This window comes from Stylophora pistillata, chromosome 14 (assembly GCF_964205215.1).
Source record: "Stylophora pistillata chromosome 14, jaStyPist1.2, whole genome shotgun sequence".
NCBI classification, from domain to species: Eukaryota; Metazoa; Cnidaria; class Anthozoa; order Scleractinia; family Pocilloporidae; genus Stylophora; species Stylophora pistillata.
Genome location: NC_142532.1, coordinates 21,583,440 through 21,600,728, shown reverse-complemented (window position 1 = coordinate 21,600,728; position 17,289 = coordinate 21,583,440). Strand labels below are relative to the sequence as shown.

General features: G+C 39.4%; 1 protein-coding gene across 2 annotated transcripts; it reads right to left on the bottom strand.

Annotated features, from left to right (window-relative positions):
- Positions 1-1,407: 1,407 nt before the first annotated feature.
- Positions 1,408-16,957, bottom strand: LOC111336898 (uncharacterized). 2 transcript variants are annotated; one of them, XM_022943067.2, is made up of 5 exons: positions 16,819-16,957; positions 13,175-13,289; positions 8,601-8,924; positions 7,361-7,621; positions 1,408-6,039 (listed from the first exon to the last, which is right to left on the bottom strand). In XM_022943067.2, exons 2-5 carry the CDS (start codon positions 13,281-13,283, stop codon positions 1,871-1,873), a joined length of 4,863 nt encoding a protein of 1,620 aa, XP_022798802.2. In that variant the 5' UTR covers positions 13,284-13,289; positions 16,819-16,957; the 3' UTR covers positions 1,408-1,870. The 2 variants fall into 2 exon arrangements, with proteins under 2 accessions (XP_022798802.2, XP_088601623.1); XM_088745497.1 differs by lacking the exons at positions 13,175-13,289; positions 16,819-16,957 and having other exon boundaries at positions 8,683-8,778.
- Between the last annotated feature and the right edge of the window lie 332 nt (positions 16,958-17,289).

Here is a 17,289-nt window from a genome sequence, read left to right as displayed (position 1 = left end):
AAGAATCAATTGAAAGGCGTTCACGTAAACATCACAACGGGGGCTCCTTCTTTAGTTGTTGCCTATCTAGATTTTGCCCCCGGCTTGTCACGGGAATCTGTTACGTGAGAATTGCGTGGAAACACAAAGTCCATTTATCGTCGTGTGGAAGTTTATAAGTGTCAACTGGAAAATGTCAATTTAATGGGAAAACGCCAATCTGTAGTAAAAAGTAACACGTAATTGCTCCGGGAAAAATTACGTTTAACACGAGATTATAACCTTCAAAGAAACGGATGTAAACATGGCAATCGACACAAAAAGTAGATATACCTTGATGATCTTTTCAACCCTCCCCAAAAGGGCAACCACAGGACAAAAACAAGATTATCGATTTCATGTTATAACATAACTAAAGCAAAGCGCGCGCTCTGATTGGTCAATTTAGCGTCCCCCATTTGCCCATGGGTGTACGCTGCTGACGTGAGCAAATGCAAAGACTATTTTACCGCGCGCGCTTGTTTTTTGTGGCCGCGTAAGATTTGTTAAATAAAAGGGAATTCTTTAGCTACAATGTATCAATGTTATGTTATAAAACAAATGGTAAACACCACAGCGTACACTATTGAGTTATGGATGCACTTGGGAGGTTTGCTAAGCACTCAAGAAGCTAGAGTCCCTCTCGGCTATCGCCTCGAGCGACTCTTACGCTTCTTTCGTGCTTAGCAACCTCCCGCGTGCATCCATAACTCAATAGTGTACGCTGTGGTGTTTACCATTTGTTAATTTTAAGAATGGTAGAAAAATTCCCTGCCGACTTTTGTAACCCCGACAGATCGCAGCCACGAGGTCCACACGAAGAATTGAGTTATTTCCCTGGATAGATGGGTTCAAAATTCTTTGTTGATGTCGTTCTTAGTGTGTATCGATGTTGGGTTGATTCCGTTGCTAAACTTTGTGACACTTTAAGCTAATACCAGGACGCTCCGATTAGTGCAAACATGCCCCAATTGTGCGAGATACATACCCTATAATGCGGCAATCTGCTTAGTGGAAGACACATACCCAATTGCGGCGATCTGATTGGTGCGAGATACGTACCGGCACTCGATACGCTAACTTGGTTTTTTTTTTTTTGTATAAAAAAAAAAGTATTTCCACAATTGTCCCCTATAAGTTATTCTGCCAAAAACATTTCAATGGAAAAAGATAAGGTGTATATATTTCATGTATACTTTCAAATCGCAACGAGTGTTCACATATATATATTTGTATAAATGCTTGAACATGTTGCATTTCGATTGTTTAGATTGTTACACTTATCCCAAAGTCCTCTTTACATAATTGACTCATTTAAGTGGCACACGTTATCTTGTCTAAGTTCTTATGGGTTAGTATAAGATAGAATTCCCACACGAACAAGCTGAAAAACTTTATCACTGTCCTTTATTAACGAATTGACAAGCCACGACTGAAATTAAAATGGCAACTGAGAGCACTCTTCGGAAATATCTTGGCTGAAATATAATTTTTTTTTGCCAATTTAAATTAAGCAATATTTTGTAGTCTACATCCTTACCAAGGAAAAAAACTCTAAAAACGAGCTGTGCAGTCCATTTCACAGACCAAACTATCCACAGTTCCTTGACATGTGTTAAAAAATTCAATATGGTATAGTAAAGAATGAAAACGGACGAGAAAAAAGGATTTCACTTGATCTAAAGTGTGAAGTAAGTTTCCCTAACTAAATGTTCTTTTTTTTTTTCCAAATGGCACGTCAAGACACTTGGAATTATTAATAAGACAGCAAAAGGAAATGTTCAACTACAAAACTGTTTCAGGACTACTTGCGCGAGTGGATGGGGATCGTAGAAAACTGTTTAATTAACCTTTACCACTCTTGATAAGGAGCCAAGTGATCGAGATAAATTGTCAGCTTTCCTCCTGGCTCAGTAAACATGGCCCAGAAAAAACATTTCTTACTTGTAAACTTGTATAAAGCTCCAAGAACGCCACACTCCATTATCACGTTGAAAATTTCTGGACTTTGGATGGTACAATCTATGGTGACACTTTGGTCGTAAAGTGTCAGCAACTGAAGTGGGTGGCTGTTCAGATTTTGTGTCTGAATCTTGACGATAAACTCCTCGTTAGATTTTGGTTTAGGGCCCTCTCCGATCCCCTTCAAATGAGTGCCAAACGTCCGCACCGGGTACAACATGGGAATACGGTCAACGTCAACAGCAAAGCGAGTTTTGAGGGCCGAACATATCGTCTCGTGTTTCAGTCTGTGGTTACGCTGGCATTCTTTACTGCAGTAAGATGCAATGTGACATCCTGGGCACTTCAATAAATGCACTACTTTATCTCTTCGGCGACGACAATAAGTGCAACCGCTGCAGGTTCGTTCAGCCACCTCTCTGGGATGATACATACCTTCCTTATTGTTAAATTCTTTATTTCTTCTAAGACTGGGAGCATTTGAATATAATCGCTTTTCACCCTTCGGAAACATAGCACCCATAGCATCAATCTGGTTGTCGTCAAGTAAACTGTAATCTATAATCGGGCTACCGTTTTTACATTGATACTCAAGCCATGGGCCACTGTGATCTCTGACAGTATTTGTTTCCAGAAGAACCCTCCCAGAATAATTGACACCAATAAAAATTCCGCCACATTTGTTGGCAGAGAGTTCGTTTCCAACTATGTGTGCTGATGTTCGGGCTTTAGCGAGGATGCCCCAGAATCCATTCTCGAAAATCTTATTCTTGCTTATGAACATTTGAGGATTTTTATCAAGGGAAATCCCAAAGGGTCTGTTGTGGTGGATATTGTTGTTGCAGAGTTCTATCTTCTCTTCAGTTTCGATAGCGAGAATCCCTTCTCTTGCATTTTCGAAAATCTCATTTTCATAGATGTCACATTCTCCAGCGGTTGGACCAATCAGAACGCCGTGATAACCATTATCGAATATTTTGTTTCCGAGAGCTTCAAGTTTTCCACCTTCCCTGGCTTCTAATCCTGCTTGGTGGTTCTTAAAGACCTCACAGTTTTTTACCATTAGTCGAGAACTTTTCCCAGAAACAAGAACTCCACCACCACCACAATTATGAATTACACAGTTTTCGATCAATCCAGAGGCCCCGTTTGAAATGTCGACCCCCGGAAAGCCAGCCATGCCAGACGGTGATTCTGCACTGCCAAATTTTCCTGTACGATCGCAAGCAGGCCTCCCAAAAGAGGGCCCCACACAGCCTGTACCTCCGTTACATTCTGGATAGTCCTCACAACTTGTCTCCCCTCCTGAGATCTCACACTGATTTAAGTGAACTGCTCCATTTTTTTCATGGCAGATCAGGGCAACGTTCCCTCTAGGAAACACAATTTGTTCAAAATAGCATTTAGCGCGGGCAACTCGGCAAATCTGTGCACAATTTAAATAGGTCTTGGGTCCAAGACCTACAATCTGAAGGTCCCTAAATGTTCCAAAGGAAGTCAATTGGTAATCTCCTTCATGCAACAGCAAGGTTTCGTCCCCTTTAGTCGTCATCAAAGCAAACGCCAGCTGAGTTTCATTGTTTATCTCTCTGACGCGAAGTCCTGGTACCTCAGGAAACCTCTGACAAAACGTTTTGTCTTGGCGAAGACTGGGATCGAAGTGAAGGGCGACTGCTATTGCTGCACGTTTCTGCCCTCCAAGCTCATTATTTCCACCTTCTACAAGTTCTCGCAGAGCCCAAGCTTTCCGTTGAAGTGCTTTGCTGTAACCAGGTTTTAGATAAAGACATTTTTTACAATCTTCCAGAGCTTTTCTTGGGTCTCCAAGTTTTAAATGGCAGAGGGCCCTATTACCAAACAACTGGTGGTCTTCAGGCCACAGATAAATGGCTCTTGTATAAAGACGCAGTGCCTCTTGGAAATTTCTACTTTTAAATGCATCGTTCCCTTTTTCTCTCAGTTGGTCGCCTTCCACCTTCCTCTCATTATAAACAGAATCTTCTTCAGCCAAGGCCTCGTTTTCAGGAGGAGGGTTTCTCATACAACACGTTATCACCTTGTGGTCCTTGTCTTTCAAAGGTACATCAACAAAGTAATGAGGCAAGGTACAATCTTCCTCAAGAGTCGGCTTTTCAAGGTGTACTAGCAACTCTAGTTTCTTTTTTTGCATGGCCTGAGCTTTCACATTCTGATGCGAAACACCAAAAAATATCGCTGCTTCGTTAAAGATACGAATAGTTGCATCAGTGTAGAGCAAACTATGCAAGCTCTCGACATCATTTTCATGTTTTGTTACGTAGGTACGCAAATGTTCTTGCAAGTAGGTCGAGTGCGAAGCCAACTTGCCCCACAGTTGTAACGAAGGAGGATTCTCAACACTGAAAACCGCATCTTCAACGAAACTTCGGCAGACTTCCGCTGGGGAGAGCGTTTTTGTTAGTGCATGGTTAAGTGTGTGCACGGCACAGCAAAGTACACGAAGTTCAATTTCGTCCTTTTCAATCTCACTTTGGATGACGTCTTGCACCAGACGATGAACGCTGAAAGAATCTGTCCCATGCCTTTGAAAAAGGGAAAACTTAGTAAGAAGAGACACTATCTCGGCTGCATCCCACAAATCACTTACTACCTTAGAAGTTCCTACAACGTGGAGTCCTTCGTTTATCACCTGGTATGGAATGTCATCGGGACCTAGGTAGGCACAAATTTTCATTACGATAGAGGGGGTTTCTCCAAGATCCATATCTTCTGACATTTGATTGACGTGCTTAAAATTTAACAACCATGTTGTGTGGACAGCCAGTCGCTCAGGTGGTGTATTTTCCACCAGATTACGAGCCTTCTTCTTTTTCAAGAGAAGCATCTTTTGTTTCCTATACTTCTTCAGATATTCTTTGATAGGCTGGCGAAGACATCGAATGTAAGCAGCAGCTTGATCAAGAGCTAAAGGCAGTCCACCAAGCTCTTCAACCAGCTCACGAAAATCACTGTCTTGTCCGGCTGTCCCACTTCGTGATTTTAAAAATTGAACTCCCTCTTCCTCTGTGAAGCATTTCAACTCAATACAAGAGCTTTCTTCTATTTCTGTTTCTTCGCCGATTTCTGTTGCTTCTCTTCTTGTGGTTATGATGATATGACCACGGGCGGCTTGTTTCCAACGACCAGTCAGCAACTTCCGCATATCCATGGACATTTCTAACTCATCCAGATTGTCAACCACTAGACACCACAGCTGTTCACGCTTTCCCAACCAGTCCAAGGTTCTTGACAGCGAATTGGAAAAGTCTTTGTCATCAAAAGTTCCAATTTGACGTGCCATCTCGCTGACAGACAATTCGAAAAGGTCTTTTTTTTCACCCGAAATCCAGAAAATACCACCGGGATATTCCTTCTTGTCTTTCTGTCGCCAGAGAAACTCGACAGCCAGAGATGTTTTTCCTACACCGCCGAGACCGCAAATTGCTGATTCCGAACAACCCCTCACAATATTTTTCAGTTGCGCTGCAATTCGTTGTAGCTCACTTTCACGACCACAAAAGCAACGATTGCGACTGGGCAGATGCAAAATTTTAGAATCGACTGTGGCAATGGCATTACCTTTTTCTAACTTTTTCAGCCGAGAATCTAACTGAGTTTGTCCGACCTCTAAAATCTCCACCTTTGAGGTTAAGGCACTCTGTCCGTCCTTTAAAGAGGTTACTGTGGATTCTAGCTCATCGTGCCTTTCTTCTAACAAAAAAATGTTTTCTTCATTTGTATCTTGGCGTTCCTCTATTATTGTCATGTTGTTAAAAATATCTTCAATTGCTGATGAGAATTCTTTGTTCTTTTTTGTTTGCGCTTGGTGCCCTTCCTCCAGTCGGCTTTCTATGTCCACTATACGTTTATCAAACTTCATTATTTCATCTGTGGCGTCTTGAAGAGCTTCTCTTATCTTCTTGGCTTCATCAGCATCGGATTTCGTAATGGTTTCTACGTTCTGTGCTAAGTTGGTTACTTCAATGCTGACAAATTTCATCAAATCTTTGTCCACTGGACAACCCATGCACAATTTCAAACCTGCCAAGAAACAAATGAAATGGATGCAACGTCAGCCATGATGTGAATATTTCGCCTTGGGTAGCTAAGGAACCTTTCATGATTGGAAGAAAGAATTTAAAAAGGGGAGATGGAAAACAGTAAACTTTATATTTTCTATCAAGACACTAGTTAAATCCCCCACAGGACAAATATAAGCGAGAAATGGTAAACCGTTTTTAGTCTCGTCACGCAACGCTTCTCCCCATAAAGGGCTGCTCACATTCGAACAACATTCCTTTCCCTTTGTTGTCTTTGCACCAATGAGATCACTGACATCGTTTCTTATGTGACCAATCAGAGCACAAGAGATTGTAATCAATATCGTTTTTCCCGCGTTTTCAAATTCTGCATTTGATTGTAGTTTCTTGATGGAGGAAACGCCGAAGACGGTTTTGCAAAGTGATCGTTGCTTTATTTGTTCCACTTCAGTTGAGAAAAAAGAAAACATTTATGTTTTTGGAAAAAGTTCCTTTGATTTTCCGGCGATCATTAGTTCCTGTCTGGATGTGAATGTGAGCTGCAATTCAGCGACCAGCGAGTTGTCAGTTTGTAAAGCTTGCTGCCGACGATTGATCAAGTTCAAAATGGCCTCTGATCATCTTGAAGGGCTCAAAGATGAATGGGAGGGAATCTTCAAGGATCGCGAACGTCCCAGAAAGAAGCGCTTATTGAACGTTGAGACCGACGGTGGAGAAATCCAAGCTTCGTGCCGTGGGAAATCCTCGAAATGTTTACAATTCGATCCGATCAATACCACTTATACTTCTAATGCTACAGCCAATTCTAGTACTTCTACCGCGATCGGCCAACAGGTACGTTATACTCTGGCAAGATTTCCTATTGGTTCTATTGGTGTGTCTCCTATTGGAAGTCATACGGACTTGTGCTAGAAGCTTTCCCTTGTCAACTGACAGCAAGATAGACTGCTTTGAGTAGATAAGTCGAGGCCTGTGATTGGTTAGCATGTTTTGGCGCGGACACTTTCCAGAATATGGTAAGTAAATGCTGATTGGTCGAAATCCTGAATGGAATGCAATTCGAATGTGAGCAGCCTTTTCTGGGGGAGTTATTCGCTTCGCGTGACGACTCCGGAAATAGCTGCAAAGCAGTCTATGGTAAACCTGACGTGGAGAAGATCAGCTCACACAGAGCTGCAAGGAGGACTGGTGCTCACCCTGGAAGAGGCATTGAAAAGTATTTAAAGGAAGACTAGGGCTCACCCCGGGGAGGCATCGAAAATATTTGGTTAGGGCCTAATGCACCACATGCACTTCATCGTCTCATTATTGAGATGACTAACCCTTGGTCTCCCACTCCCGAAGCTCATCACGTAATTTGTCTTCATCAGCTACTGTAAGGCCCAAAGAACGAGTCAATGTCTCCATGAGTTGGAAACTGTAGTTGAAGTCCGGTTCATTCCAGTGATCAAAGTTACAGTGTCCCCACTCATTTCTTACTTTGGAACGCACATCCTTGGCATTTGTTTGGATGCGAGTGTGAAAAACGGATGAGTTCGACAGCATTCCTAAAACTGATGATAAGTCACATGTGTCATCAAAACCTGAAAAGGTGATAAGATTAATAATTTAAGTTAGAACAAGGAGTAAGATATGCATACATGGTACATTATCAGTGAAAGATTTTTTTTAAAGTCTTCTTACCCTAAAAGATAACTTTTGCAGTGCTTATGTTGTCTCAGTTCAAATTCAGCTATTTCTATGCTTATTCCACTATTGTTACACCCTTGCTTGAGCTTATAGCTCGTGCATGTCAAGGTGAAGACTCGAGGTGACCCCAATTTTACACAAAGGTGAACAACTTGAGCAGACATCACTTGTCATGGCTAAGAAGCGAGATAAAGCCGAAACCGAAGAGGAGATTTTTACTGTGATATTTTTTCGTGAACTAGAGAGAAAGATCAAGTCAAAACCGAAACTAGCTGTGTAAGTAGTATCCCGGTCAGTCAGGATAATTTCCAGGATGACAAGTGTGACTCTTGACTGAATAAGACTTCAGAGTCTCGTTGGGCCTGGAGACTTTTTGACATCTGTTTAGTGCGAAGCCACCTGTGTAAGAGATTGACGCACCAAAAATAAACCGCAGGTTGATCCGGAACAATTATACATTTTTTTAAAATTGTTTCTCGCCCTTGTATTTCCCTGTAAGTTGTAATTAGCAAAAAGATCAACTAAGGATTTGAGATTAAACATTAGCGTGGTCTGTACTTTCATGATCGACAACGATATTCGTCATCACAGTAGTCAAAATGTGCGCCTCGTGAGTCCGCATCAAATTTTGACCAGTGTGATGACACATTTCGTTGTCGATAAGAGTACAGGCCACGCTAAACCACTGTGGATTTGGTTTTTTTGTTTATCACAATATCGACGCCAGAATTTCCGAGTCATCCTTGTGACAGCTGATAAAGGCATTACGTGACACGCTGACGCGAGCAGCGTTGTCTGTACTCTTATCGACAACAACAAATTGGCCAATCAGATTGCGACATTGCTTCCAATTGTGGTAAAATAATTATTCACCAGTAAACTTGGCCATGTGTGGTTCAAGATAAAGTTTGGCCAGATCCTCAGCAGATGTCACTTTGTAATCATATCGATGCACCTTTCTCTTGAATTTTCCCCAGTTGTTGTTAATGCTGCCATAGTTTAATTCAAATGATCCATCTTTCTTCGTGTGCTTGGAATAGACCTGTGTATGTATTCCACTTGTGCTCTTCAATGACGTGTAGTGTTTGGCAAGTTCCTTGCCAGCAAAGTCACGGAGAACTGGTAATAGAAGCCTGTTTAATGTGATTCCAATCACAACCCATCTTTTTTGGTTGTCGTCCAAATCAAAGCTGCTGACTGAATGAAATTATGAAAGAAAACAACGGTTTTGTCATATGGAAATAAATCTCATTTGAAATGCAGTTTTACCTTGAACATTAAGATTTTAGGTTTTCAATTAAAAGGGTATATATATATATTTTAATATACATGTATTTATAATTCAATATGGCAATGGCAAACACAAAATATGGCACAGTATTACATGAAATGTAATGATGATGGAATAGTAATATTCTTGCCTCAAGTTCACCATATGTGAAGTGCAGGCAAGAATATTGGGTCAGCTAAGCAGGTATTGGCCTGGCACCTGACACAAGTTTGCTTTCTTTCTGAGGTTTATAATTAAAAAGAAGTAAGAACCATTCATACTGATCATGGGACCTTCTGCATGGTTACTTTACATGAAACCTGCCATTAGTATCATTTCATCAATTTATTTTCCTTCCAGATTCACTTAAAAGAACGTGATCAAGGACCAGGAAAAGGATGTGATCAGAACATGGCTAAAGTCAGTGCCCAGGTAAAGTCAGTTTACAAGTCAAGTGGCCCATCATGTCGGCACTTAACTCAAGTTTCTGTAGCAGGAAGTGACTAGGAGTATTTCTAACTCCCCTTTAGATGGTCGGGTTGCTATTCCATCACAGAGTTACCCCCCAGCATTAAATTCGCTGGTACCCATTTAAACATCTGGGTGAAGAGAGGTACAGGGCTTGAACCCAGACCAACCGATCCAGAGTCGAGCATACTAACCATGAGGCCACCACACTTTTGGATGGCATTGTATTATAATACTTTTGCATTTTCAATAGAGCTACTACAATGAGATTGCACATTTTTGGGATTTTTGGGGTAAGACAATTCTGGTAAGAAGGGATTAAAATATGGAAAGTGTTATATCGTGACCTTGTTTTGTTCTACTTGTGTTACATTATATTAAGTTACGTCATAGTTGTGTTACGTGTACATGGATGTGCCTGCGCAGAAAAGAATAGGAATAAAAGGAATCTTGGAATGTTCATGTTCATTGCTTGGTTTTTTTTACAATTTCGTCCTTGAATTTCCTAAGATACAACAGAAAGATTCTTTACCTTTTTGTTGGGATCACAAAAATTTCATTTTCCCAAAAATGACTGAGATGGGGTCTATAACTGGCCACAGAATAGACTATTATGGGGTAGGGGGTCTGAGAGGCCAGCAGTACATACCCATTAACCCTTTACATTCTAACATCAGTATGCATATTCTCCATACTGTTCTCTATACATTTCCTATGGTGCTGACAAAAAGAATTTGTTTAACAATCAAGAGTTTCATGTCCCGATGAAAAAATTATCAATCCGAAAAGCAAAGCAATTATCCAAGCCCTGGATAACTAGGGAATTAAGGCGGCGATTAGGGTTAAAAATAAATTATATGCATCTGGAGACAATGTTAGGTACAAATACTATAGAAACAAACTTTCTGCACTGATACGCTTGAGTAAAAGGAGATATTACGGTACGTTCTTTGAGAATAATATGGACAACATGAAAAAAACCTGGCAAGGAATCAATGAACTCTTACATCGTCGGAAGAAAAACTCAAAAGCCATATCTGCACTAAAGGACTTCAACAATCGCAACAAAATTGTTAAGGAAGGTTTGCGGATACCTAACATTACTAATGAGCACTTTGCAACAGTAGGAAATAGACTTGCTAACAATCTGCGCATTCCCCCAAAAACTCCCCTAGACTATCTCGACAAGTGCAATTCCCCAACTTCATCCTTCTTTTTTCAACCTGTTTTACCTGAAGAATTAAGGTCAGAGATATTACTTGTACCGAATGGCAAAATTAATCTTATGGTTTATACTCCTCACCTACCAAACTTCTCAAATGTTCAAGTGCCGTCATTAGTCCTATTCTTTCAGAGATACTTAATACATCTATCAAATTAGGGACTTATCCATAAAAATTCAAAATTGCCAAAATCACACCAGTTTTCAAGAGTGATGATACTGACCCTAACAATTACAGACCTATCTCTTTACTTTCTAATTTTAATAGGGTTTACAACAGTCTAATGAGCTACATAAAGAAACAAGAACTTTTGTATTCCTCACAATATGGCTTTCGTAAGGGGCAATCAACCCAACATGCGATATTGGACATTGTTAATGATATACAGTCAAACATGGATAAACGATTGCTATCTTGTGGAGTATTCACTGATCTTAAAAAAGCCTTTGACACCGTTGACCAGGACATTTTACTTGATAAGCTCAATCACCATGGCTCTCGCGGAATAGTTAATGACTGGTTCTCCTCATATCTCAAAAATCGCACCCAAACAACACAATTAGGCCATCATATATCACATAAAGCTGTCGTTGGATGTGGCGTTCCTCAGGGATCAATCCTTGGACCGTTGCTCTTCTTGTTATATGTCAATGATATTCACAGATGCTCAAACAAATTTGGGTTCTACCTATTTGCAGACGACACTAACATACTGTGTGCAGGTAAAAATCTGAAATATCTTGAGACGATAGCAGGGCCGTAGCTAGCATGAGGCAAGAGGAGGCAATTGCCTCGTTTTGATTTTGGCCTTTTTTTCTTTTTTTGAAGATTGACTTTTCTGAAGAAAACTGCCACGGAAAATGCTTAAAAGAGCATTTCTGAGCCTCTAGATTTCGAAATTTTCTGAGGGGGCATTCCCCCAGACCCCCCCAATTGGCTCGCGCCTTCGACGCTCGAAACTTGCCTCGTCTTGTTCTGAAGTCTGGCTACAGACTGCGATAGTCAACATTGAGCTACAAAACCTTTATAACTGGTTGACAGCTAACAAACTAACTCTTAACATCAAGAAATCCAACTGTGTAATTTTTCATCCCTATCAAAAGCGACTTGCTTACCAACCAAAACTTTACATGTTTGATATTGATAAGAATAAATATACTTGTCTCGAGTCTAAAGTCTACATAAAATACCTGGGCGTACTTATGGATCAGAATCTTTCATGGAAATATCACATTGATTCCATTGTAACAAAAATTAGTAAGACTATCGGGTTTATTGCAAAGTTACGCCATTTTGTACCCCGACTTGTACTACTGAACATCTATACATCTTATTTAACTTATGGTCTTGCTGCCTGGGATCAGGCATGCAAGGCTTATCTTAACAAAATACTAATTCTTCAGAAAAGAGTGCTTCGTTTATTATACTTTGCCGAATGGCATGACCATGCAATTCCTCTTTTTCTCGAAGCTAACGTGCTTTCAATAACTTTTCTTTACTATGAGTCCGTATCAACCTTAATGTACGATATCAATAATGTTAAAGCCCCAGCAAACATGTTAAATTTATTTCAGAAAGTGCCTAATATCCACTCATACAATAAACGATCTTCTACGTCTGGCAAGTTTTATGTTAAATATTCTAGACTTGAAATACAAAACAATTATTTTTCTCGGCTCGGAGTTAAACTGTGGAATGGGATACCAAGTTACATAACCAATCTCCCAAAGAAAGCTTTCAAAAAAGATCTCTGCAAATTGTTGCTTCATATATTAGTAACGGAGGATGAGTATATTGAAATCCCCATGATTATTAAAAAATTAGGATCATAGAAACGCATGCTGAGGGTCCCATTTTACGTCTATTTTCCTTTTACAACTCCTTGTCTTTATACATTGTTCGTCCGTAAGTGCTGTGTTAACTTGATCTCCCAACTTCTGTGTTTTATTTATCTCGCGGTTGCAATCTGCAAGGTTTTTTTCTATTAACATAGGCTTGCCTTATTTATTATTATTCTTCCATAACTTGTTATTTTAATCACGTCCTTGTTTTGCCCCGCCGCGACTAGCTTCTTACCTATTTGCGGGGCAAACCATTTTAATCATGTATTTTTGTGATAAGAATTTTCAATTATGTATGTCTGTAATCAGAATAAGAATAAAGTTTTGTTACTGTCGTTGTTGTTGTAGAGTTCCTTCGGTTGGTGATCATTTTCCTAATTCTCATGACCTTTCTGTGTGAATGAGAGGTGATGTTGTAAGGAGAAATAAGATGTTAGTCACTCTTAGACTCTTAAGGGTAAAAGTTTTAAAAAACAGACCCAACTACAAACCCTCTTCCCCCAAGTCAATGGCATTTTCCTCTGCTTCACCTGACAGGAAATGTTGAGATTCTTGTGGAAACAAAGCTACCTGCCTCCAAAGGGACCAGAGATAAACTGTAAATTCTGTAGTTAATATATTAAATATAAAAATTATTCTACCCACCAGGGCCTGCTGCTGGTGAGGGACTTGTAAGAACTGTGGGTGTGGCAGGAGGTCCTGGAAGTGTTGTTGGCATGAACAAAATAGGGGTTTTGCTTGTGCCTGTTGCCATGGCAGCCTAAAGAGTGATCAAAGCTATTGTTTAAGTAAGTTATTAACATAATTATACTTAATGTATATGAATTTATTCCTGCAATGTGCATGAAATCAATGAAAAATATAATAATGTAATCAATGAATATATGCAAAACAATGGAACTAAAAACAGTACTCCAAATGCAAAAATTGTTGGGGGTCCTAAACAGGTTGCTATTTGAGGTAGGGATGATAACAAAAGCACAGAGGGAGGCAATATTCTTTTTTCATCATTACCTTCACTTATCTAACAAACGACACCGCAAATTTAGAGTTAATTCATGTCAAATTATTTTACTTTAATTGTTTTCAAGTCCCTTTGAGGTTGAATGTTCAAGATTAGTTTACTCCAATAACTAACTCAGCTAAAAGGTACAAAAAGTAGATAATTTTGTTATTAGTTTGCCAGTTTTCTTTATGCCAGTGGAAAAAGGTTATTAAGTATTTATATCACAATGCGAAAGGTATGTGACGCATGCTGAAATCAGTTGGCTGTGTTCAACAAAACTACACCTGGGCAACAAATAGATGGACAGGTGAATTATGAGCTTGGTCAAATAGAATAAGGAAAACAAGATATCTTTCATGAGTTGATTTATCTTATTCAAGTGTATTACTATAGATATTAAACTTAATGTGTAAGTTTACCAGTTCCGCAGCTGTTACCATTGATAAAGAACTATCTACACCTTCTGTAAATAGAAATATTATTGTGGGGATCTTTCAAAAAGCTCAATAGAGCTCACTTAAGATCTCCTGACTTAACTGCCACTATCTAGCTGCATCTCATATTATCTGCCATTTGTTACAAAAGGTGCCATATCTCACAAGTGGTTTATTTTTGTGGGATTGGCTGCCTCTTCATTAATACAGAGCTAAAGCTTTGTTCCTTGTAGATATAGCTCTTGTTTTTTTTTTATGTGGCAGACCATAGAATATTTGCAATTGTATTGTGCCAGGGTCATTCTTCATGGATAATCAATTGCATGTGAGACTTTTTCACGCCAAAAACTGGAAACTGCTTTCAAAGATTAATTTAGGCCAAAAACAGGGAAAGATAGAATAGTTGGACAAACACTACTTATTGTTGGATAGAAGGGTGTCCCAGAGTAATATGAGTGAGACATTTTTTATCACATCCTTTTATTTTGTCCCTGATGCCCCTCCCCGCTGCAACCAAGAAAAATTAATTTTTTTTCAACTACATATTCCCTCCCCAAAATGATAACAATAACATGTCCACATTTGCAATTTATATACAATTAATTGTAAATATATATTAAAAAGAAACCATATGTAATTATTACCAATCAAAATTTCTTTTATAACTGTATGTCCTTTAAATGAATTCTTGATAAAAATTACTGATATACATACATGAACATCGGAAGATGACAAAATGCGGAGCCCTACTCCATGGAGTACCCTATGGAGTACCTAAATGGAGTACCCCTAAAAGTCATGTATTGGTCAGATAAAATACTTTATAAAGATGGTAAATCATTTCGTTGTACACATCTTAATGTATTTTGATCTTGCCAGCTGTATGACTGTCACAGTTCCATACAGTCCCACAATGATCGCCATCTTGAATTTAACATGGCCACTTCAACGGAAGGCTTAATGAAATGTAATCTGTGAACGTTTTCTTTAGTGGACCGACTACCATCTTCATCTTATGATCTTCAAGAAGCCAAAAGTATGGACGTACTTCAATCAGCAGCGGGTTTTACGTCTTTCAAAATACCTGTTTATGTAGGGTGTCTGCGAGAGGTGTGGCATTTAATCTATCAACACAAGTTACACAAGGCCTCATGTGTTTCTTAATTGTGTGAAGCGATGAGGATAAAAGCTAGGACTTATAAAAAAGTAATTCATGTGTTTAAACTGACCTTCTCTTCACCCATCTATTTGTAGCGTATTAAAATTGAGATATGTAAAGAAACAACCACAACAACAAAACACACTGATGGGTCAGCAAACACATCTGACTGGGGCGGTTGATTTGGAAAATGCAGTAAGCTGAAATATTTTACCTCGTGCAAAACTCGAAACAGTTGGTTTTGTTCATCGTATGGAGTTTTTTTGTCTTCCGGTCAAAGGACTCATTACACAGTGGCAAAACCAAAATAGAGGAACCAGTAAGACTGAGAGCCCCCCTGCCCCCAAAAAAACTGGACTGTATCGAACTGTGACAATCCGAGAGCTGGCAAGCTCAAAATGTATTAATTACAAGATGTGTACATCTATACGATTTACCATGTTTGTGAAGTATTTTATTTGACCAATACATGAGTTTTAGGGGTGTCACGTTGGGATGTCATGCGTGACACGCATGCTCTATGACATTATTACATAATGGCTCGCACGTGGTTTTTGTTTTGCTTTTCGACTCGTATCTTTTGACAAGGGGTACACTATTTAAGTACTCCATAGGGTACTCCATGGAGTAGGGCTCCGTGTTTTGTCATCTCCCCATGAACATCTGGTTCTCATGCAAGTTAATAAAGCTTCAGAGACCATATGATTTACACAGAAGTCTTAAAAAGCATTACATTAATAAAATTCATGTAGTGTGTATAGTAAACCAACCATTTATTAATTGATATGAAAAGGCTGAAGACTTTTCTTTTTAAAAAGGCTTTTAAGTGACAACTTTTGGTCTATTTGATATATATTGTTATCGTACAGCGCTTTTGAATATTGACCAATAGTTAAAGCGCTCTATAAATATATCATTATTATAATTATTATTATTATTATTATTATTATTATTATTATTATTATTAAAATACATTGTGCAAGCACTTGCTGATAGCCATTTCTGGTGAAAATTTAAATTATCAAAAGCAGATGTTCAATTCAGTGAAAGAAGGTTTGCCGTGATCCATTTTGATATAATAATCTTTCTTACAGCTTGGATCAAAGTTGTGTAGGACAATTTTCTTCTTTATCGAGATCTAACCATTTTTAAACATAAGTTCTCCTTGAATGACTCAGTGAGTAACAGTATTCAGAAGCCCACCTTCCCCTCCCCCCCCCCAACCTTCCAGTTTTCTATCCCACCAACAATGGACCGTTCACGATGTTCCGAAGTGAGCAAACAGCATGGTTATTGTTGCTTGTCACACAAGCACATAGATTTACCTCAATATTCGTTGAGCATAATTGCACTGATAACAAATTAAAAGAGCGAATGAATTTGAGCATAGCCCATCCCCGTTCAGAAGACGCTGGCGTCCGATTCCACTAGCTTTACTGGTCTGTACTTGCATTGATATATCTCGCCGTTTCCACTCATTCTTGCCGATCGGTTGTAATCGTATCAAACAGTTTCAATTAACTTACAAGGGCTTAAAACATTTCCTTCACCTCACCACCAACGAGCAAAGTCGAATAACATCCACGTAAGCAAAAGTGAAACAGGTGGGTGGCTTGGACGCTTCTGATTGTCTAAAATACCATTAACCTTCAACCAGAGAACCCCTATCTTTTTCAACGTGCCAACTTACCTTCCAATTAAGCCCTGTACTTTATCTGTAAAAATATTCTTTAAAATCTGCAGAAATCCAACAAGAAATGAGCGTTCAACACAACCCATGCGCTATGCTGTTCCTCATTTCTCGGAAAATATGTTCAGCAGGGTTCCCCAAGTTTTGTTTTCGATTCTGGGAAAACCGGAAATGTTTGGAAATATAGGAACAGGACTGGAGATAGAAAACGATGAAACGGCGGAATTTACCAATGCGCGTGACTCCGTTAAATGAGAGAAAAGGGGTTATTTCAAGGAGAAGTTCGTTTCATCATCGAAACAATAGGCTCCCATACACAGCGGTAGGTCAGAAAAATTTTTATTTAACGCACAGGGAGCATAAAGTTACTGACAGATGCTACAGACCTTATATAGCGCCTCGACCTCATTTCTCTCCAGCCCCGTGCCAAGAAAGGGCCAAGACGGCAGAAAAAGTCGAAATTTCATACCA

Bases quoted from the DNA above. Each gene is read 5' to 3' on its own strand.
- LOC111336898 (XM_022943067.2), bottom strand. From the start codon at position 13,283: ATGGCAACAGGCACAAGCAAAACCCCTATTTTGTTCATGCCAACAACA. The intron at 7,622-8,600 runs GTGAATAATTAT...TCACCTTTTCAG, and splicing joins ACACATGGCCAAGTTTACTG to GTTTTGATGACACATGTGAC. The intron at 6,040-7,360 runs GTTAGTCATCTC...GTTTCTTGGCAG, and splicing joins TCGGGAGTGGGAGACCAAGG to GTTTGAAATTGTGCATGGGT.